This window comes from Montipora capricornis, chromosome 8, assembly GCF_036669925.1.
Source record: "Montipora capricornis isolate CH-2021 chromosome 8, ASM3666992v2, whole genome shotgun sequence".
Classification (NCBI taxonomy): Eukaryota; Metazoa; Cnidaria; class Anthozoa; order Scleractinia; family Acroporidae; genus Montipora; species Montipora capricornis.
Window position 1 is genome coordinate 44286386 of NC_090890.1, and position 22500 is coordinate 44308885.

At 37.3% G+C, this 22500-nt stretch overlaps 2 protein-coding genes across 2 annotated transcripts in view; both read right to left on the bottom strand.

Moving 5' to 3' along the window:
- LOC138059772 (U3 small nucleolar RNA-associated protein 6 homolog) overlaps window positions 1–15575 on the bottom strand; it is a 27822-nt gene extending 12247 nt beyond the window's left edge. The window contains exons 1-19 of the mRNA XM_068905385.1: window positions 15370–15575; window positions 11879–11963; window positions 11360–11401; window positions 8627–8695; window positions 8336–8356; window positions 8080–8127; window positions 7858–7921; window positions 7053–7171; window positions 6897–6929; window positions 5846–5896; window positions 5588–5675; window positions 4270–4354; window positions 4018–4124; window positions 3085–3156; window positions 2870–2943; window positions 2537–2614; window positions 1948–2074; window positions 1399–1457; window positions 384–461 (exon numbers count right to left, since the gene is read on the bottom strand). Coding sequence (XP_068761486.1) covers window positions 384–461; window positions 1399–1457; window positions 1948–2074; window positions 2537–2614; window positions 2870–2943; window positions 3085–3156; window positions 4018–4124; window positions 4270–4354; window positions 5588–5675; window positions 5846–5896; window positions 6897–6929; window positions 7053–7171; window positions 7858–7921; window positions 8080–8127; window positions 8336–8356; window positions 8627–8695; window positions 11360–11401; window positions 11879–11963; window positions 15370–15461 — 1392 coding nt within the window. The 5' untranslated portion in view covers window positions 15462–15575. The remainder of the gene's footprint in view (window positions 1–383; window positions 462–1398; window positions 1458–1947; window positions 2075–2536; window positions 2615–2869; window positions 2944–3084; window positions 3157–4017; window positions 4125–4269; window positions 4355–5587; window positions 5676–5845; window positions 5897–6896; window positions 6930–7052; window positions 7172–7857; window positions 7922–8079; window positions 8128–8335; window positions 8357–8626; window positions 8696–11359; window positions 11402–11878; window positions 11964–15369) is intronic.
- Window positions 15576–18811: 3236 nt separating this feature from the next.
- Window positions 18812–22500, bottom strand: part of LOC138059806 (mitochondrial dicarboxylate carrier-like) — a 7158-nt gene continuing 3469 nt past the window's right edge. Inside the window, exons 9-13 of the mRNA XM_068905430.1 lie at window positions 22377–22420; window positions 22176–22224; window positions 22007–22087; window positions 21709–21765; window positions 18812–21252 (exon numbers count right to left, since the gene is read on the bottom strand). Coding sequence (XP_068761531.1) covers window positions 21154–21252; window positions 21709–21765; window positions 22007–22087; window positions 22176–22224; window positions 22377–22420 — 330 coding nt within the window. The 3' untranslated portion in view covers window positions 18812–21153. The remainder of the gene's footprint in view (window positions 21253–21708; window positions 21766–22006; window positions 22088–22175; window positions 22225–22376; window positions 22421–22500) is intronic.

Below are 22500 nucleotides of genomic sequence, written 5' to 3' on the forward strand. Positions count from 1 at the left end.
AAACAAAACAAAAGTCAACAAGCTTCCCCCAAAACATGCTGAAAAGGCAATATTACGATAAAACTTGCTCTTTGGAGAACAGAAGTGTGTGTTTGCTATAATCTTTCAGAGCTCTGTGTTGAAATTATCAATTGATATTTTTCACATTTCGAGAATTTCACGACTTTAACATTTTTGTTAGCAACCACAAATGTACAGCATCAAATAACAGAACTTCTCAAGGGCTTTCGGGGTTTTTGAAGCCACGCAAATATTCAAGTTTTCATCATAACACTAAGAAGCATGAATCACACAGCACTGCACGAAGCTACAATTTAAAAGAATTCATGTTGTTTCTGTTGCCATTTTGTGAACAAATTGAACACCATGAAACTTGCGCTCACTTCAAACACGGCCTTCACTTCTTCCGGATTCTTCTCAATGCACCAGTCAATCCATTGACTCCAGAGTGGAAGCGATTTCTTAAGACATGAATAAAAAAGATGCAAAATACATGTACAAACACACGACTACAGTGTGTACTTTAGACTAAGCTGCCTTTAAAAAAACTGCTCTCGCCCTGCTTTTCAGGGGCCAACTCAAGCTACATGTAAATGTATTCTCCGCCCCTTGCCTTTTTAGAGTGCTTGGTGTTAACTTAACACTAAGCCACCAAAATTTTAAGCCTTGATTTCAAAAAGACACCATTTGGAATTTTCAAATTTAATGGTTCGCCTTTACTAACTTTAAGATGATCGAAGAGAAAATGACGTCAAAGTTCTCTAGTTTAAGAATGCAATGCGTGTGTATACCGCATAATTAATGGACAGCACGGAAGTTTTGGGCTTTCAGACTTTTAAACTCGCGTTTTGCGTATATAATAAGCTACATTTGACACTACTGGGCCTTTGATGTCATTTTTCCCAGGATCCGACCCTCTGAGGTCCAATCCATCACTTTTGAACGTGAGTAACGGCGAACCATGAAATCCAAAACTTGCACTCAAAGTAAACGGCCTTTGGATCAAAGTCAAAGATCAAACTTTTGCCAGTCAGGTGTTAAGCAAACACACTTTCAAAATCTAAAGAAAAAAAGGAAATAATTCTTTTATCAAAGCGGCACTTAATGGCATCACTACCAAGATGACCTCATTTTGCTGGAGAGAAAGCCCAGACCACCAGAATGGTTGAAAACCAAACACAAAATCCAGGTGGTTGTCCAAGTAGGATTTCCACCCAGAACATCAGTACTAACTGCTGAAACCAGTCTTCCTTGCAAACACTTCCTTGCCTGATGAAGGATGGTGTAGCAAGAGATGTTCAAGCCACATTGCCATTCCATTATCGAATTCAAAGAGAGGGTACAGATCTACTGTACACGTATGTATTTTCAAGAACATGAACTACATGTATCTTGTACCTTTGAGTCAACACATTTTACAGCAGTGGAAAATTCTGCATAAATGTTTTCCATTTTACCTGAAAATCAAAAAAAAAAGTTAAGTACTGTACTGTACCTGCTTTAATCAGTTCATTCGAAAGAATGATCTTCTGTTCCAGATAATTAGCATGAAAAAAAGTGCATCTTTTTCTCGGTTCATTGAGCGTGGCACTGCTTACAATACTCTGCCACAATTATTTTCTTGCACACTTGATTTTTTCAAGTTACAATCATGTGCACTGTATGTACAGCCAGTGAACCAAGTGAAAGAGCTGTAGTTCATGTAGTCATGGGCATAGCCAGGATTTTTCAAAGGGGGAGTCACACTGTGTCAAACAGATGGTACTCGCGTTTTTGCAACCTGATTATTGTAGGTTGTTTGCATAAAAAAAAGGCTTACAAAGGGTGGGGGGGGGGGTCACGGCACCCCAGGACCCCCCCCCCCCCCCCCCCCCTCCTTACGCCCTTGGCAGTACACATGAAAAATCAGCAGGATGCAAAACACAAACTGTTTCATCGGGTTCTTACTTTTGCCAAGAACTTTCAGTCTCAAATATTCAATCCAAAGACTTGTTGATGTGTTAAACTCCCCTATTGCTTTCTTGCACACAACTAATGCCTGCCTCTTTTTGTCTGCTTGTAGCAGAACATTCACCTACAGGTAGAGAAAAGAAGGTTAAACTCACTTTATAACAATAAGTTAATTTTGAAACCACTGAAGAAGAGGGAGCACCCAGGAAAGGTATGGTTTATTTTAAAAACTGGCACATTTTCTTCATGAACTTTTATACACTTAATGTCTGGTCCTGAGGGAAATAGTTAGTTTTGATTTCTCGAGAGTTCTGATGTATTGTCGAGGGAAACATCAGGACTCGAGGGAAAACAAAACTAACTAGTTACCCAAGGGACCAGACACTAAATGCTTTGTCATATATTTAGACTTTTCTTTCAACAATTGCAGCAAAACATCCGGAGCAGGCAACAACTGCGAAATTGTATCCCAGTCGGGATACATTTGAACTTGATCATGGGCACGTGACCAAGAATCAACCAATTACAGTACTTGTTTTGTTGAGTGAAAGTCTAAGTATGTACATCTTGTGCATTGACAACTCACCCATGTTTTGTAAAGATTCTCTGTCAGCTTATTATTCCTGGACGCCTGTGAAAATAACTCCAGCACAATTTTCTCTCGCTGCAGGGAAACAACAGCAAAATTTTTAAAATTGATATCCTGAAATCGCATAATTACAAGGTTAAGAGAACAAAGCAATTACAATCTATCAGCATGTTGCTTACTACTCGCAAAAATAATTTGTGTGAGGTTTTGATTGAGAATTTTGATGGCAAAACTAAATGTACATGTATTATTTTGGCATACCAGAGTTGAAATTTCCAGTATTTTTAAGAAGTCCTGGGAAATGGCCTTAATTTTATTGCTAGAACCTACCCTTCTGATCTGGTGTTCAGCACTGTTACCTAGCAAGTCCACAAAGGCTTCAATGCAATGCTCCCACATTTTACCTGTTAGTTATTGGAAAAATAGAAGCAGCTTATGTTACCGTAACAGTGAGTTGTACAGAAAAATTTTGTCAGTGCTAAATCGCATCAAAATAATTATAAATGTGGAGAAAACAAAATGTCAAAAACATAAGGTTTGTTAACCTGTCGGAACTTTATTTACAGCTTCCTGAAACAACTTGTTCATTTCTGTTTCAAGTGCACACCACTGGATATCTACAAAGTCAAGCAAAAAAAGGATAATAATAAAACCATAATTTATTAATAATTATGACTAGCAATGTTTAATAATTGCGTTCCAATGAAGGAGGACGCATTCTAATCATGTCGTTTTACAAATGTCCTGAATATGTTTCACAGGGATTGATCATGATGCTATGCAATTTCAGGGTTTGGACAGCATCTTGGACTGGCTGGCCGACAAGCACATCACCTCGATCTGATGTGATTGTGAATCTGTCATGCCTTTGACATCGGGTTAGTATCGCAATGCCCACATGTCCAAATGAAAGCGGGAAAAATTCCCCATATTTCCACGTGGTTTGCAGTTGTGTGTTGGTTGCTCGGCCGTTTTCTTTGCTGTTTTTTTTAAACGTAAGTGAAGTTGTGTTGATTCATTCCAAATGTCACTTGCAAATATGACTAAAGCTTCTTATCAGAATTTTATCAGAAAGGTGTGTAGTGGCGTGTTTTGTAGGTGTAGGAACCAGAAACTGGAATTTGACCCCACATGCTTTTGTGCCGGCAACGAAGCAGAGTTGTAATTTGTCAACTCAGCTGCTTTTCACAGGAGATTCAAGTTCTCTCTGTGTACTGCCTGAAAGCACCCCACAAGTCCACTTTCCCTGAATATTTCTGGGCAATCAGTACAATAAAAAATATTATTTTACTAGACATAGAATGCACTTTACTAATCCATGATTACTACTAGTAATAATCTTGCATATTACAAACATTACACATACACTGCAAGGATGCCTTTCTGAGCTTCCAGATTCAGTCAGGTATGTCAGGTATGAAAGCCAACTCCAAAGGAACTGCATGAAGTTTACAATAGCATACAAAATCAAAGCAAACCTGTTACTACTACAGAGCCTTTCTTTGCTTCATTCTTCATCTCCTCTAAGTGCTGCCGAGCTACTAGGTTCCAGACTTCCTCAGACAAGGGAAAATCCTCCAACATGCTTGAGGGATTAGAGGATCAATAATATCATTTCAAGATGAGGTCAGGGTCAGGGTAACACATGTAAATATACATGTAAAACATACATGTAAAACTGGAAAAAAAAAACACCATAAAAGAGTATGGTAAATTAATTATTTCATCACCTGCTGTATACCATATCACAACTTTCTTTTGTGCCCTCAAAGAGGTGGTAGATGTCAATGAAAGATTTTCTGAAATCTACATCATCTGTTAAAAAAATACAGCAATAATGCAAAGTCAAATATCACAATTTAACATCTTTCAATGTCCTTGAATTTTGGAGTTGTCGGGTAGCAACAAAAAGGATGTTCGATAGCACAGGGCTAGTGTAACAATCTTTGGGGCTAGTGCTTTCTTATCATAGGTTGCCCGACAGGCATGCATCAATCTAACACGTGTAGTGTTGTTGGTTGCTTTTTTCTGATGCCAAACTTCTGACATAAGTGTTTAGCCTGGACAGTTTGACAGACATGTACATTGTGGCCTTAGAAAATTAAGACTTACACTGTAATTTCACGTTCAAAATTTTTATTCTGAAGCACTTGTAACTGAAAACTTGAAGGTGTTTGTACATTTAAGTGTTTGTCAAATTAAAATTGGAACTTTCTTATTTAAGTGTCTAGTCGTTCTATCGCTGGAGCGCTAATTGGGGACACTGTAAACTGAAATTAACAATGAAAGTAAATCAAGTCAAATGTTGGTTTTTGAGGACAGAAATCAAAGGGAAATAGTTTATCAAAACTACAAGTACTTGTACCTATTATTAATTAAATTTATTTTTGCATTGTATTAATTAAATTGATTCCTGGCTAGCTCATCAAAGTCTTGGGCTAGTAAGATGAAATTACAGCTTGCCCTTCCAAGCCCATGCTTCGAATTTCGTCTCACCGTGGACTTGTTTTATGTGTTAGCCTTGATAGAATTTGATCATTCAAGTGAGTGTAGTCCTTACAAAGAACTAACATTAGTGACTGACCTTTCAATAACCTGAGCTGAAGTAATCTTCAGAATTACATACAGTAGTCAAAAGGGGAGTCTTTAACATCAGTCCTTTTCAGGACTGTGCTTGCTACAATACATATAATATCACTCAAATCTCCATATTAGACAGTCATTACCCTGGTACAAAACAGGAAGTAGTGAACTGTAAGTCTAGTCTGTTTCTTTCTCTTTTTGCTATCAGTGATGCATTTGCTAAATTAAATAAGCCCCCCCTCTCAAATACATGTAAGCCCCCCTCTCTATTAAGCTTCCCCCCCCCTCCCCCACCACCAAATGTGCTTGAAATAAATAAGCCCAAAAGGGGGCTTAATAGAGAATTAACAGTATTATTGATAATTACTTCAAGGATGGCCTCTTTTTTCCCCTCACAACATGAAGATGTTGCTACTGTACCAGCACAATTAAGTGGCTTAATACATGTATGTTTCATTCCTATACCTGGTATACACTCTATTGCTTTTTTATACACAATTTCAGGAACTTTTCCAGCAAGAAATTCTGGTGTCACTTCTTCTTCATCCTTTCCCTGATTAATGATAAGATAAAGAAAAGGGTAAAAAGGAGTCAGCATAATTTAAATCACTGTGTGATGAGACTTAGAAAAAAGAGTTACTGTACTACTAGCATAAAATAATTTTACCATGATCTAGTCTAAGAGAGATTTTGCAACCCAAGAGAATCAAAAGTACACTGTACCTGTTGCTCTTCTATTTCATTTAATCCAAGAACTGCCCTCCTTTTTTGTATCTAAAATGCATTAAGGCATACATTTAAGATAATTATTAATCTAACAGCTGTTACTACAATGTACATGTAAAATGTACACGATGATGATCATGAAAGGTTAGTGAGCCAAGTCACACATAAAAATTTCAAAAGATCTTACCATCATGTGTACCGTACATGTATGTGATACAGTGATTTTTTTTCTAGTAAATTTTTGTCCTGACTGCGATTAGGTATCAGCAGCATGTGTTCATTATACTGTACAACCTCGTTCCCAGGGTCTCTCATCTTAACGCCTGGGGCGAGTGAGGAGAGACCCTGGTAGGGTCTGGTCACGTGTCTCCCAGAATCTGGGAGATAAAAATTTATCCAATGAAGGCAGGGGCAGCTTAGTAAGAATTTTGTCTATACTGAGACTACGGGAGTGCGGAATGTGTTGTCACCAAAACAAACCAAGTTTCACGTGCTGCGGTATGTGAACACATGTTCTTCTGCGGCTATGTCCGGCGATAATAGTTTGCAAACGCCGAAGAAAACATATACATCGTCTGTCATAAGTTGCTGTAGATTGTGCGGTTCAGTCAAAGACATTTTACATTGTATAAATCTGTTCAAGAAGGCCACTGAAGAATTGCTTGCCTTAGCCGAGGCTGTGTTTGGAGGAACTTTGCAACGCCATGAATTAAGGCCACATCTGGTATGTAGGCCTTGTGAACGACGATTGAATAATTTTCGAGCATTCAAGGCAATGATTACGGAGAGCCAAAGTCACTTCCAAAGAAGCGAAAGGCAGGAAAGAGTTGAATTCGACAAAGCTAAATGCGACAAATTCCTTGTTTAGAGAGGACCCCTCCCTAGTGTTTTCAATTGTCACAGAAGCATGTAACCAGACCGTACCAGGGTCTCTCCTCGCTTGAGAGACCCTGGGAACGAGGTTGTATACTGTATCAACCTGGCTCCTGTAACTATGTGTAGTTAAAATTAATCACAAGTGATATTTACAGTAAAAATGTATACCAACCTTTTCTACATGAAGAAGTTCCATTCTGAAATACTACAAAGAAACATATCCAATCAAAAAAAGGAACAGAGTTTGCAGTCACTGTATTCTTGGTGTACATATAAAGTATGTTCATAACATAAATAGCTCATTATTTAAAGGATAATACTGTGATACCTCTAGCCAAAGCTGTTTTGAAGAGGGATTCACTCTCAATCCTCTTTGCAATAAACTTCTGCTGTTAGGAATGTTTTTGTTGTCTTCAAATTCCCACTTTGCTGCCATTATCCACAAGTCTTAAACAATACAGTGAATTATTACATGTACAGTATCAGTGTTCTGGCAGTTCTGTGTATTTTAAAATGATTACAGTACATCATTGTATTATTGGAATGGAGAAACAAGGTTGTAACTTAGCCAAGGTACAGGTACTTACGGTCAGCATAAATTGTACCTGTGGATCTATAACATAACTCCAATGTGGCTACATGATATGATGGCAAGGTTAAAATCAATACAATTCTGGTCGCCACTCCTCTCTCCAAATGGCTTACTGGCACAACGCAAATGTGGGGATTATGCGTGGAGTACCTACAGGTACTACTGTAACAGTACATGTAGTTGCATTGTATTTACTGGATACCCTGTAGCGGCCTGTTTGCAAGTTGTATTTCAAAGTTGTTTCCCTCTCCTCCCACCCATTTTGGCAAGTATTCCATTAATGGTGCCTCTTTGTCTCTCATGGGTCACTTTCTGCCTCCAACTACATGTACAATGTACCTTTAAAACACAAGCTTCCAATCACATCTATTATAATGTTGACCATACTCATCATTTTCGAAATCCTCATCAATGTCACCCTCCGTGTCCTCCTCATTACCATCATCACCATCATTTTATTTAATTACCAGTAAGCTCATTTCCTTGTTACCATTTTCAATTCTTTCAAACTGAGAATTACACATGTAGGTCCAATACTCACTTGGTTTGTCTGGATGATATTGCAAGACTCGAGCAAAAACTTTCCCAAGTACTCTGGTACTTTCCTGAAAAACATCCAGAACAAGAAGTTGGTACTACAATAAGTTATACGTACATGTAACTGTAGACTAGAATTATTATTACCAATAAAAATGGGGCACATACAATAATTATGTTTAAGTTATCATAATCACAACAAATGCTATTTTTAACTTCCCCTCACCATGTGTTTGCAGAATTCAATGTACTGGATCCAAAGTTTAATGTCTCCCTAAAAATGGCAATTTAAAGAACACGTCCATGATATGACAACAGATTTCCTGTGTGCCACTTTTTAAATAATTAGTTTGTCTAACATTAAAGTCAAGTATAAAAAAATTAATGCAAGCATTATTCAGTCAATTTATGATGCTGGTAAGAGAGTTTTAATCACATTCAACAAGGTACACATTATGGGTAAATTATGTAAATTCACTCACCACAAACTTTTTCAGTGCATTCTAAACAAGGAATAGAGGAAAAGAACAAAATAAATTGATATTACAGCACTTCTTTACAGCCATTGTGACCAGTTCAACTGCATTATTTAAGTACCAAAATAACACAACAATAGGCGAAAAGGTGGGGTTTTACATGTAAGTGATGAGTCAACATCTTGACAACATGCAGAATACATGTAGCATTGTCAGTGAAACACTATGTACTGTATCACTCAACCTAATTTGAGGTTTCACTTAAATTTCAACATCACAGAACACACACAGATTTACCTGGAAGAGGGTATGAATCCTTTTTGTTACAGCATTCTCTCCACGCAGGTTTCGTTTCAATCCAAGTCTCTAGATATCAATGAATTTCATTAAGTCCAATTAAGAATGACACATGTACATTGTCATTTTAATATTTCAGACAATGTGAAAAGTAATAATAATAACAGGCCTTCTGATATTACGCGATGGTGCGATTTCGCACAATCGACCTCAAATCGCATCCGATCGCACAATTCACGAAAAATCGCATAATTCACAAAAGGACGCACAAAAGTCATAAACTGAAACATAAATCAACACGTTTCTTAGAAATTCCTGGATAAATACGCCATTTTTAAGATGATTTATCTTGGAAAAAGGCTAAAAAACCTGTCACCTTCGATTTCGTAAACATTCGAAGTTCAAGGCTTTATTTTTCTTGTCGGGGACCTGGTACGAGTCTCCTTCTATTGGTGCAACACAAACACGCCTTTATATACACACCACTGAAATGACACAGTTGCCTTCTCTTAGAAAAGAGATTTGTGAAAAATAAGCGAAGTTGTAAGTTTTTCGGCAAAATGTAGTTTCTTTCGTTGAAAACTGATAAAAACTTACTCATGGATAAGTTTGTTGTGAAAACGCTCCCTTTTTCTTCGACGAAGAAGGAAGTTCCCATCTTCCGCCCAATCTAGTCTGACAGCTCACGATCGAGCAAGAAAGTACCTCACAGGTACGCTCAGCGTGGACGATGGACTGATGTTTTTCTCGTCCTGCAATATTAGGGCCTTTTATACGAGAGAAAATAAGCCGCGGCTTACTCTGGCCACGGTGTACAAAATACGCAAAAGGAACTATTTATACGAATATATATTCCCAGGTCAATATAAGCCGCGGCTTGAAAAAGACGTGAACGTAGATTTTGTACCATTTATCACTGCATTTATACGGGGTGAACATTCGAGTCTTCTGTAAGCCGTGGCCAGAGAAAGCCGCGGCTTATTTTCTCTCGTATAAATGGGGGTATGGCCCTATTGTGATTGACCATCTTCGTAAGTTCGTGGTTGACAAGCACCTTGATCATTCATTTGCCATGTTAGCTGTGTCCTTTCAACTTTTAACGTGGTGCACCGGTAGTGCAGAAGACCTCATTTTTTATATTTATCCCAACTAATGTCGATCGAGATACATAATTACTGTTCCTTTGTGTTCAAAATGTCTTTAGAGCAGCAAAAAAGTGTTTTTCTTAACCTGAAACCTTATAAAACAAGCTTAAAATTGCTGAGAAAAAAATCGCATAATTTACATTATTTATCGCATAATTGGCCTTTCTAAACGCACAATCTGCCCTGAAAAAATCGCATAATTTGCATTTTTTAATCGCACCCTATCAGAAGGCCTGTAATAATAATAATAATAATTATTATTATTATTATTATTATTATTATTATTATTATTATTATTATTATTATTATTATTAAGGCTTCGTAGCAGCACAAAGTAAGACATCACTTTGATGAACCAAACAATGTTTTTGAAGTTCATATTTAATCAAGACATGTTTCGGATGAAACATCATCCATCGTCAGTTGTACAATGAGAATAAAGTGAAGTTGTGCAATAAGTAGTGTAACAAAGTGAGATGTAACATGACTAATTAAGGATGAAGGCAAGAACGGAAAAAAACTGTCATGAGCTGCGCATGCTCAAGTTTGTTTGCTCTTGAGCCCACGGAAAATTCTAGCCGCCATCATGGATTCATGCGTGAGTCACGTATATTCGCCAGAGTTTCTCCTTTGTCCACCATGGCCCTCCCCAGTTGACCCCATATGTCGATTCAACTTGAAAAAAGTTAACCTAACACTTTTCAAGTTTTTACAAGACGCTAGCGCATGCGCTTCTCGTGACAGTTTCCCTTTAATGGGGACATAGTTTTTCAGTGAGTGATTAATTAACCCATTGACTACCAGGGGTTCCCCACTGACAAGTAAAATTGTCTGGCGTTGACAGAGTAAAATACTAAGTCTGGCCGGTTTAGGCCGGTTTGGACGTCAAAGGGTTAAGCTAAGAAAACATGTCTTGATTAAATATGAACTTCAAAAACAACACTTGGTTTATCAAAGCGATATTATTATTATTATTATTATTATTATTATTATTATTATTATTATTATTATTATTATTATTATTATTATTATTATTACTAATTTTTACAGTGTAGCCCTCAGAGGAATGCATCTCTTTGCTTGCAATCCAAGACATACATGTATCCTTTGCAAACAGTTTGTGGTTTCTTGAACATCCCTGTACTGTACATACATGTTTACGAAAACAATGTTTAGGACAGTACCTAAGGTTTTTTTCCCTTATTCCTTATCCTCACGGGTCTGATCACTTGATTTTTAGATATCATTGTTAGGGCAGCATTTCTCCACAGTAATAAAAGACCTCATGTTTTAGACGTTCAGTTTGCAACCAACAAAATGGTAGTCTGATGCTCTTCTGTAAACAGAGCAACTAATATTATTCATGGTAATCTACACAATCTGCAGATGTTGATTTTGCCATCAAGTTCACGACTGACTGTATTAGTGGTATTAGGAGTTGGATGATTTCAGATAATCTTATATTAACCGATGATAAAACAGAATTTTGAATTATAGGTATTAGGCAGCAGCTGGCAAAGGTTAGCATCAATTGCATTAAGTTGATTACCGGTATTTCATTTAAAACAATTTTGTTCTGTAGTCTTACCACTTTTCTTTTCTTCTTTAGCATATCCAAGTTAATTTCGTACTGTGAAATAATAACATTTTCATAAATAATTACAATTAAATAATTTATGCAAGTCACAGGCAATAATAGCAATTCTCGGTTTTCACATGACATCACGACCGCCATGTTGGTGCCCCTAAACAAAGAAAAGGCGGCCATGTTGGTGCCCTGACCAAATCCTCCGGGAATTTAACTCTATTATTATGCAAACGCTTCCTTTTGTTTTCGTTGAAAAACATGGCTGTTGATCACGTGAGTGAAAACCAGCAATTAGTCATTCACCTTGACACCTGAACTGCCCTGGAGCGCCCCCACTGACGAGTAAAATCACTTGGCATTAGACAGAGTAAAAATTTAATCTACCCACCCCTAAGAGCCCCAGACAATGACATCAATATTAAGTTTCAATCCTAGGGGTCAATGGATTAACTTATTCTACAAACTATACTACATGTATGAAAATAAAAAGTTGACAATGCATACTGAATTTTATATTACCTGCATGTATCTTAGAAAATCCTGCTTCTTAACAACTTTTTTCTGAAGGCAATACTCATAGTCTCTTCTTTTTCTGATAATATTTCTGTCGAGCAAACATTATATAAAAATGACTTAACCAAGGATGAACACAATAGTACAGTACTTCAAGGTTCATGGTTCATGGTTCATTTATTTCAGACTATTTACATAAAATTAACATAGAAAGAAAAGTATAGTCACAACACATGGTTACAAGATAAAATAATAGGCCATAAATTTCCGAGTTCAAGTCTGCTTCCTCTTCAAAGCGAGTCTAAGTGCTAAGTTTTTGTTATGGTAATTAGTTCTACCTTACGTATCAATGAAATCTAATTTTCATAACAAAAACTTTGCACTTAGACTCGCTTTGAAGATGAGGCAGTCCAGAACGCGGAAATGGCCTATTACAGTATGGGTTACAAAATGTGTATGGTGGTCAAAGTAGCAAAGGCTTTCTAATCAAATGGATGGAAAGCTACATTGGAGCACATGTACTGGGATTCCAAACTACATGTAGTGTGCTGTGATGTGGTCCACAAAGTGATATCCACTACACTATGCACCCCTTGAAACATTTTAAATATTCACAAATATAAGATCATTCGAAATCCCAAAATTACCGGTACACTATATTTTCTTGGCTGAATAAATTAATAGAGGTGCTCCTATAACAGTAAAAACTACAGGTATATTGGGAGGTTTAAGCTTTATATATTTACAATAATAAATCCAATTAAAAGCTAAAATTAATAAATCCACTAAAAGCTAAATTAAATGTAGATAATAAAATTAATCATTAATCATGTATGACAAATCTAGCTGCAATATGTTGGACCATTTCAATCTGATTAAAAATATGTTTACTATCAGGGTTCCATGCAGAACTGGCATATTCTAACTGCGGGCAGACAAGAGTACATTGTAATATTGGCTTCGATTTCACATCTATAGTGTCTTAGAAGGCCCAGTGTTCCATTGGCCTTGTTAGAAATGAGGTCACCATGTTGGTTCATATTGAGTTTCTGTTTAAAGTGATGCCTCATTATTTGGACCTAGAGGTTATTCTGGAGATGGCCTGGCCATTCATTAAGTAATTGCGACAAAAAGGAACAGTTCTGCTAAGTTATTCCTACATTTGTAAGTGATAGCATTTAACGATATTAAAGGTCAGTTGCCAAAGGTCTACATTTGCATAAAATCTCTAAATCTTTTTTAAGTGCCAAATGATCTTGTGCAGTGTTGAAGACACTGGGGGAGCTTGCGTGCCTCAGTGACCTTGAGAGCTTTACTGTCAGGGGTATCCCCCCAGTAGGTCCAACCTTACCCTGCGAGCAGAGTCTCTTTCGATCTTCCTAGATAAGTCGGGAAGAGGAAAGTAGACTCTGCTCGCAGCCTCCACATTTCGCATTGAGCATGCGTTAAAAATTTAAATGTATTCGGTGTCAGTCATGCGTGACCTGTAGCCACAACAGCACAAAACGAAAACAAACAGTCGGGATATTTTCCAACAACTCTGGCAAACACACGACAATCAAGGAATCATTTCATTGGAAACTCAAGATAGTCCATACTCTTAAAATACCATTTCATTTTTTTACTGAAAAATTTATAATAGGTTTCTGTCACACGAGTTTCTGTAACCGACACACATAGGAAAAACTCATGGGAATTCTAACAGTTAAAATTGCCACGCTGTCGTAAATTTCAAAATATTGATGACGCGTGGCGATTGATCATGCGCAAAAATTAAAAAAACAGGTTTGACAAGTCGAAACTGGACTGACTCATCCAATTCTTTGGATGAGCGGCAAATCAAATAATGTGGAGGCGGCCAGCAGAGTCTACTTTCCTCTTCCCGACTTATCTAGGAAGATCGAAAGAGACTCTGCTCGCAGGGTAGTCCAACCTTGGCAGGCAGGTCAAAGGGTAGAGGCCAAATTAAATGGTAGTCACTGGTCCTCCAGCTTGGGGAATTGGGCATGCGGCTAATCCCCGCACACCGTAAAAATTATCTGATTACGGAAACCGAAAAGATAATTGACGAGCTCATCCGGGGGTGTCGTCGGGCGACGTGTGAGGTTCCCGTGGATAGCTTTCTAAGCTGGAATTCTGGTAAGAAGAAACCACCTGGGATGGCATTCGTGGGGGGCTGCGGTGGCATCGGCGGCAGACTGGGATGGATGGCGCAATCTTCTGGCCGGCCTTACGAGTCCTCATTGGCCAGATGAGGATAAGTAATAACAACAAATAATTGTTGCAAATCAGTAAACCTGTGAAATTCCCACGCCGGCCTGGCACCGGAAGCCAGCAATATTCCAATCAAAATTAGAGTTTTCAACTGAGGCATGAGTTGAATTTTGCACTATTCATACGATGAAAAGATTATGTAAATGGTTACTGATATCAAATTTGCAATAATGAACTCATTAATCCGCTGAACAGAGGAACGCTTGAGCTGTTTTGACTGTAACTATCAACAACAAAGAGAACGAACGCGATCATCACATCGCATTCTTAGCAATCGAAAGACTTCCATTGCTCAGAATGACCAGGACAGCAAATAGACTTTTTTCGTTGCTTTCAGCTGAGGACCACTCATTAGGTTGGATGGTTTTTGATTCCATGGCAGAGCAGCGGGGAGCAAGTAATTTTTCTCTGGGAAAACTCTCGAGAATCAACTGATAGTTGTGTGTTTACGTAGTTGAGCAACGCTTTTGGATATTTGAGACAAAGGTTTTAGAATGTCAAAAGCCTGTGGGGTTGTGCAAAAGATCCAGATAGGCGAAATTTGATCTTGGATCCCTACCCCTAAAGAGAAGCTGAAATTGTCACCAGACCAACGGTCATGTCCTGTTTGAATGGCGAACTGCTCTCAGACTGGAGAAAGCGGCGGGTTTTTCATGAAAACTAGCTTGTTCTCTAAGTATGTGGAGATTGCTCTGGGGCTCTGGGAATTTATGCTATATCGTTTGTTATCGATCTTCATGTGAGAGTGGACAAAAGGCTGAATCAAGTCCTCGATTGCAGAGTGATCAGTGGCTTCAGAGGTTCGGGGTATCCAGCCTTGTCATCTATCAATGAAGGATAGGCGCAAATTTCAAAACTTGCCCAGAACGCCTCAAATCGACACAAGGACACAAGACGAAGTAAGAGTAAGTTTATTTCTTGTATTTTTCTCGCTCTGAAATAGTATTAGCCGATTTTTTCCCTACATTTCATGTTTCCCATATAAACCCTTCAAACCGTTACGTTGACTGAGCACTAAAACTTATGTGTTTGGGTCGCCTGTGATAATACTACATATTTTCATTTGCGACTTGAAAGCAAAATACTCTTTATATATCTGAGACAATTTACTGCCATAGGAATTATTACCTGTACTTTAACTAACACAACCTGGAATCAATAGATAACATTGATACTCACGCAAGCTTACAATTTTAGATATCAACAACCAAGAAGATTCCCACCTTATTTCATCACCGGAAAACACTCCCAATCGCTCTAACTCCTCCAGCTCAGGAACCATGCTCTCTAAATTCTGATGGACGTATTCCGCCATGTTTGAAGTCTGGTTTGAAGGAAATACAACAACGAATACCGACTTTAATTTTAACTTTACTTCTTTATCTACGTCTACGCCGATCGACCCATGTGCAGTTGCTGCAGGTACGTTATGTATGAGGAAGCGAATTGTAATGGATAGGTTATGTACTGTAAAGAAACTGTCGCGTCCTTCCTAAACCCAGGCCTCTTTCAGGTGGTTCTGCTATTACTGAAGTTCGTTCGTAAACCCTGCTCCGTCTTTAAGGAATTCTGGGTTAGGGACACAAAAATGGCGTCTCCATACAAAACCTTACAAATTTGAGTAAAAAATTTCCTCGAATATCTCCCGCACGAAACATCGCACAGACCTTTTGCGAGACTGTTTTCCCTCCACATAGATGAGGAGGGCCGAAGAAACGTTTTGGGGACCCGGGCAGAATTCGAGCATAAGTTAAGTGTCCAAGCAACGTTTTGAGCAAAATAATCACTTTTTACGAGCAATGGCGGCACGGACAATAAGCCATTTACCAAGCAGAATTTTCCAAGCCTAGCTGGAGGAAAGCTAGAGGGCGTCTTTGCTTGAGTCACGCGACTGTGAATGTGTGATCACACGATGGATATTCCCGCCTTTTTTTTCCCGCGCTGAATCGATGCCCCGCAAGCTGCCTTCACCGATTATTAAAAGCGAAACTCGATAAAAAAGCAAACACATAAACAAAAGGATACAAAAGTGAAAAAAGGAAGCCAATTTTTCCAGCTGAGCTTGTCCACCGAACACAGTTTGAAATTGTAGGTTATATAAACTTACAAAACGATGGAGGTGAGCCGTCTACATAAATAAGTCTGAAGCTTACCTAAACTCTGAATATAACTTAGCAGGGCGTCAAGTTCCAATGTTTTAATATGTTTTGGCCTGCTTCCCATTTTTTCCTATTTTTTACGGTTTTACTTGGTGCATGGGGAACATTTTAAAGTATTTGAGATAAAATTCTCAATAAAATTGGTAAATGCTTTAAAAATAAAGAAACCTTCGTCAACAAAACGGTGGAAAATTTAAAACCTGCTTGAATGATAACTAAATTCAGTGTATTCATGTACTCTCTCTGAATAATTGTGTTAGGATTGAAAAACAGTGTTAATTAATGAATGTAGCCACAATGATGCTTGACACAGCTAAGCAAGCGAGACGATGCAATAAAATGTTTGGAGAAAATAGGAGAAAAGAGGAAATTGTTGACTGAAAAACAGCATAAACTGTTTGACCAAGCCATGTCGCCAACGACAAGCACTTCCCATAATAAGAGCAAAGCTAAGGGTTACCCAGTCTGTTCAATAAAGGAGCCAAAAAATAATAAGCATTATACTTTTTTCGGTTATGAATAGTCTTTACTGGCTTTTATTGCATTACATGAGGTGACCTTGAACTTTTATATTATATATTAACTGGTTGCAAAAAAAAAAAAATTCTTGTTGCGTACCCGTTCTCAGTTTCAAGCGACTATGGACTTACATTAAAGATATCCTAAAAAGGACTGTACATGATGTAATTTGGTAGGTGAAGGACATGTTTTCCTTGGTAACAAATTTTAACACTTGTTTCTCTTGAGGATGCGTGCCATCTCGTCTGTTAAGCTTATAACTTATAAAAATAAGGCATTAGTTGTGGAACAGAGCTGTTGTTGGCTTTGTTAAGAGAATAGAATTCAAGGAAAAGCTTCCTTGTTCCTCTTTTGGGATGATAATTCTTATTTTTTTCTTATTTTTTGGCCACAGTTTTTCCTATTTTCTGAGTGTCATTTGTCACTTGACGCCCTGATATAGAATACTGATTTGATTTCGGCGAACCCTTCTCAAAAGTTTTCCGCCACACTGCACATGCATAAGCTTCCGTATACCTTTCCTGAATTCAAGCTTATCATAGTAAGCTCTGGTGTTTGCTCTTCTTACACAATTAATCGTTTTCTGAGGGACGTTAAAGCCTTAAACTTAATTTTCCCAATCATTGGACCAAAACTGCGCAAAACCAATTTTGCTCGGTGGACTTGAAACATGTTTTAAGGTGGCTGGAACCAGTTTCACTACTTTCAAGGACCTTTTTATTAGAAGGGTTGTCACTACAAAACTGTATCACGTAAAAGAAATGTTATGGTACCATATCAAACGCCAATTGTTACTTAACAAAATGCGCTCACTATTTTGACGTAATAGGTTACCATGGCAACATGAAAGCTCTCTAAAAACACCCTATATTTCGTCTTTACTTGCTTATATCTTAAAAATGAACTCGGTGACCCCCATTTTTTATTGTAGAATAGTAATTAGCAATTTGACATAGGACTATCTGCAAAGTTAAAAAAATTCTTGGGAGCCAATTAAGAGCTACCTTAAATTTTCGAAAAATTAAGGTAGCTCTGAATTGGCTCCCAAGAATTTTTTTAAACTTTGCTAATAGTTCTATCTCAAGATGCTAATTACTATTCTACAATTAAAAATGGGGGTCACCGAGTTCATTTTTGAGATATAAGCAAGTAAAGACGAAATATAGGGTGTTTTTGGAGAGCTTTCATGTTGCCATGGTAACCCATTACGTCAAAATAAAGAGCGCATTTTGTTAAGCAATAATTGGTGTTTGACGTGGTACCATAACATTGCTGTTACGTGATATAGTATAGTAGTTATAACCCATCTAACAAGAAGGTCTCTAAAAGTAGTGAAACTGGTTCCAGCCACCTTAACCGTAAACTTCCACCACCTCTCAGTGCAAGACATATTTCTAAATGAGAAACATCAAAAGCCGCTAGCACCCACTCGTGAAAGCTGAAATATTGTAAATCCATCAATGGGTCCATACTGCTTACTTTGTCATTGCATCAAGGGATCACGCCCGGGGGTGGGACTCCCATATGAAACAGACGGGGATGCTCGTCGGAAATTTTGAATTTAACCCCTAAAGGAGACCAATCTTGGCGTGGCTTAAGCAAATTTTGACCCCTAAAAGAGACCGTTTAAAAACACAAAAATACGACACGCAATGAGTTTTAATGATAAAAAGGCATAATCATCGAATGCTTTTATCTAAAAAGAAAATTTAAAAGGAAATTTGACTTCTGTTTCTCTTCGCGTAATTCTGCGTTACTTCGCGGAACCCTAAACGAGACCTTGGTGGCATAAAATATTGGCGCTTTGCCCGAACACCCTAAGCGAGACCAAAATCCAAAATTTACACCCCTAAGGGAGACGACGAGCATCCCCGTCTGTTTCATATGGGAGTCCCCCCCCCCCCCCCCGGGGGATCACGCAACCCCGATATTAAAGTCATGAAAGCAATAAAGCGCTAAAAGGAGAATGCCACAGGAATCATGCCTTGATAAAATTATTTTTTTTATTTGAATGCTATGGATGACACTGAGATACCCCTTTAAGATTTAGTGAGTTAAAAAAGGTACCACAAATAGCTATCCTGTCATTTAACAGAAATATTTTAGAAGTTGGAGAACCCGGAAAGATGAAAAAAAAATTCTTATAGGGAATAGAGACATCCTCTTGATGCCCTCAATTAATGGAGTTTTCTCTAGTGATTTATAATTTTATAAATCATTATAATTAAATATATATTTCAATAATAAATTGTTCCCAGCCAGTGTCCTACAATACCTCTTCATTGTTATGCTTCTTTTTCAAACAAACACCAAACAGCTGTCTTCAACCCAACCAAAAGGCTCATAAAATATTACACTTTTCCCCATTATATGGCAACGAAAATGTTCGGCATTTTAAAACGACTGTACCATTCCTTTCATCTGACTACCACTCAAAATCTTTGACCTTTGAAGGCTGGTCAAGATACAGTACAACAAATATAATCTCATCATTGAAACAATCTACAACATTAATTTTCATAATTTGTTTTTCGTACAATTCATTGTAATTATTAAGATAATTGAGAATTTTATGCTCAAAGGGTTGTCAAGCCTATATTTATGAAAGATGAAAATGAGCCTCGCACTTAACTGGACAATTTAAGCAATTTGATAATTATATTAGAAAATTCACATGAGGATGATTTTTAATCAGTGGCAGAACTAACCTTTTTTAAACAAGGCAACAAGGAGATAAGTTGATTCTTCAATTTCATTGATGTTCCACAGAAAATACGACTGTCACTTAATTAGGAAATTTTAGTTTTATGACATACATATTATTAAAAATTAGATCATTGGATAATGGAATTCTAGAGTTTTGATTGGCTTAGCCATCATGGTATATGAGCTACAGTAAAAACCTGCATGTTAGAGCCTACATTTTCTGAAGTCTAGCATCTACCGGTACATTTTTTTGTGCATTCTTGTATTTTGAGGTAGTTGTTTGCAATTTAGGTTAAGTAGGTTCTTAATTAGGTTCTTAATTTCTATGAAGGGGAGTCATGTGTCTGTTGATTACCAGAAAAATACACAAACCTGGTTTTGTTGTAGCAATCACTACTATTTTGTAATTACCGGTAAAGCTTAGTATTTTCTTGCACTATAAATTTGCACTGTCAATGAACTCTCAAAGTCAAAACCCTTGGTTAAAATATTAAAAATAATTTAGCTGTAACCCACCCATAAGAAACTGTTTAAAAAGGTTCTGTATGTGGGTTTTTACTGTATCAATATACCATGCTCTGCAAATATCAGTAACTGGATATGAGATGGTAAATAGCCAACGAGGCGCGTAGTGCTGAGTTGGCTATAACCACTCTCATATCCAACAAGCGCGAATGGAATAACTGTTTTATTACATTCCTTAAACTCCAAAAGTTTAGAAGTACGAAATACAAGCAAAAAAAGTGAGAAAATCCTAGCGAAATCGAAAAAAGTTGATGAAGATGCGATGTTGTGTAATACCTCGTGGTCAGACAGATGCAGGCTCATCACAAAAAAATTTCTTACCTTTTCGCGTATCTCTAAGCTTTGAAAGTGATCTAAACTTTCCACAAAACGTTTTTCTTTGCTTTATACTGAAAGAAATTTCGCTTTCTGGCGTAAACGTTTTTAGTTTAGCAACGCTAAGCGCAATCATTTACCATATAAGGTCAAACTAAGGTATATGAGCTGATAACCGAGATTGAGTGAACCAATCAGAGCACGAGAATTGCATTATCCGAGGTTGAGAATTTAATAATAATAATTATTCTTGTTAATTTAATAATTATACTTTTCCTAGGCTTGTAATAAACATCATTTTACAACTCTCCAACAGGGAACCATTAGCTTTTTACAACTTAAATATAATCATTCTGTACAAAATTTATTAACCTACTGGCACCAATCTGCACCACAAAGTCATAAGTATATACCACACAACCTCTCAGGTTGTTTAAAGGAATGATTCACCTCAGAACAGCAGAAGAGAAACAAAATGCTTTTAGTGATATTAATTTTTTTGGTAGGTAAGATTTTGTCTTTTTTCTACTTGTGTGGAATGTACCAAACCATTATCTTTTAACTCAGTGTAAGACAAAGTGGTGGATAATTACCTCTACTGAAGAAACTACTGCGTCATTTAGTATGACAATAACAAATTATCATTAACCCTATAAGTTACACTAACACCAGACACTTTAACTCATCTTAGGAGTCAATGGCTTAACCACCACTACATCAACTAAAACGCCCTCCTTAATTAAATTACAATAAATTTGATAATAGCTAACACTCTGCAAGTCACTACTGTTGCTTAAGTGGGAAGACAACTCTCAGCTGCTCCAAGAAAATCCAAGTAAGGATTGTGTGAGGTGCTAAACGGACCCAAGCTGGAATAAAGCCCTAGAAAAACAGAAATGGATCAAATTTGTAAATCGGTACACCATACAATTAGGGGTATCAGGAGCAAAAAAAACCAAAAATTCACAGTTCACGAGATGAAAGAACACGAGGTTGTAGTTTGGGACATCATAATAGGGCTTCTGACAGGGTGCAGGAAAAAAATTAAAATTGTGGGAGATTTTGGAGGCAGACTGAGCAGGAACGAACTTAAATTGTGCAGTGAATTGTGTGGAATTTCACAATGATTCTGTATTAATTAATTAAACAAACCAGGCTTGACCCATGTGCGGCCAAAATGTCATTCGTTTTTTTTTTCTTGTGAGAGTTTTTCATTCTTAATTGTCTCATAAAACCGTTGTTGATTTATAAAAACTCTTAAGCACATTACTCAGTATTGTGCGGTCCCACACCCGCCCATACTGTCATAAGCACTGTCATAACAACCAAACCGGTCACCTTATAAAATCCAATTGGTCCAAGTTTTGCGGTATAAAGAACACAATGGGCTACACTCTGGAAGAAAAATACAAACATGATGAAAATGAGTTCAATCTATAAAATATAGTTTGTATTCAACTGAAACTGATATTATTCCTCAATTATATCAGAATAAAAAGTTGCATGGCTGTATGACTAGAACAACCCTTGGAAGAAAATGCTTAATTGAAAAATCTTAAAATTAAAGCACAAGAGTATATAGATAATTCACAGACTTGATCAGTATATACATAACTCCATAAGCATTTTAAGGTACCTTATATTGTCCTGGTTTTGCCTCCATTAGTCTCGTTTTCATTACATCAACTGGCTGTGTAATGCTGGTGGCGATTGTGCCCTGAAAAGAATTTGAAAAACAAGATAATTAATGGTCAAATTCAGCAAAAGTCCCAAAAACAAATTGTATTGTAAGTGAGCAATCCTACCGCTATGAAACTGGCGGTGAAATGTGTGATGATGTTATCCTTGAAAAACCTGCAAACGAATAATACATTACATGTATCTAATAGTTTTCTGCAAGGCGTGCAGAGGTAGGTTTTGCAAGCAGTGGCTGTCCCATATTTAAAATAACATATAAACAAGGTGATGATTATGATTACAAATGTTAGTCACATTCCTTTACTTACCCTGTTGTGAGTAACACCTGCTTTGCTTGGTCATAGCAGGCTATCTATGTATGAGAAATCAATAAATATTAACATCTCAATACATTATTATGCAAACTATGAACATAAAATATTTAAAAGGTAC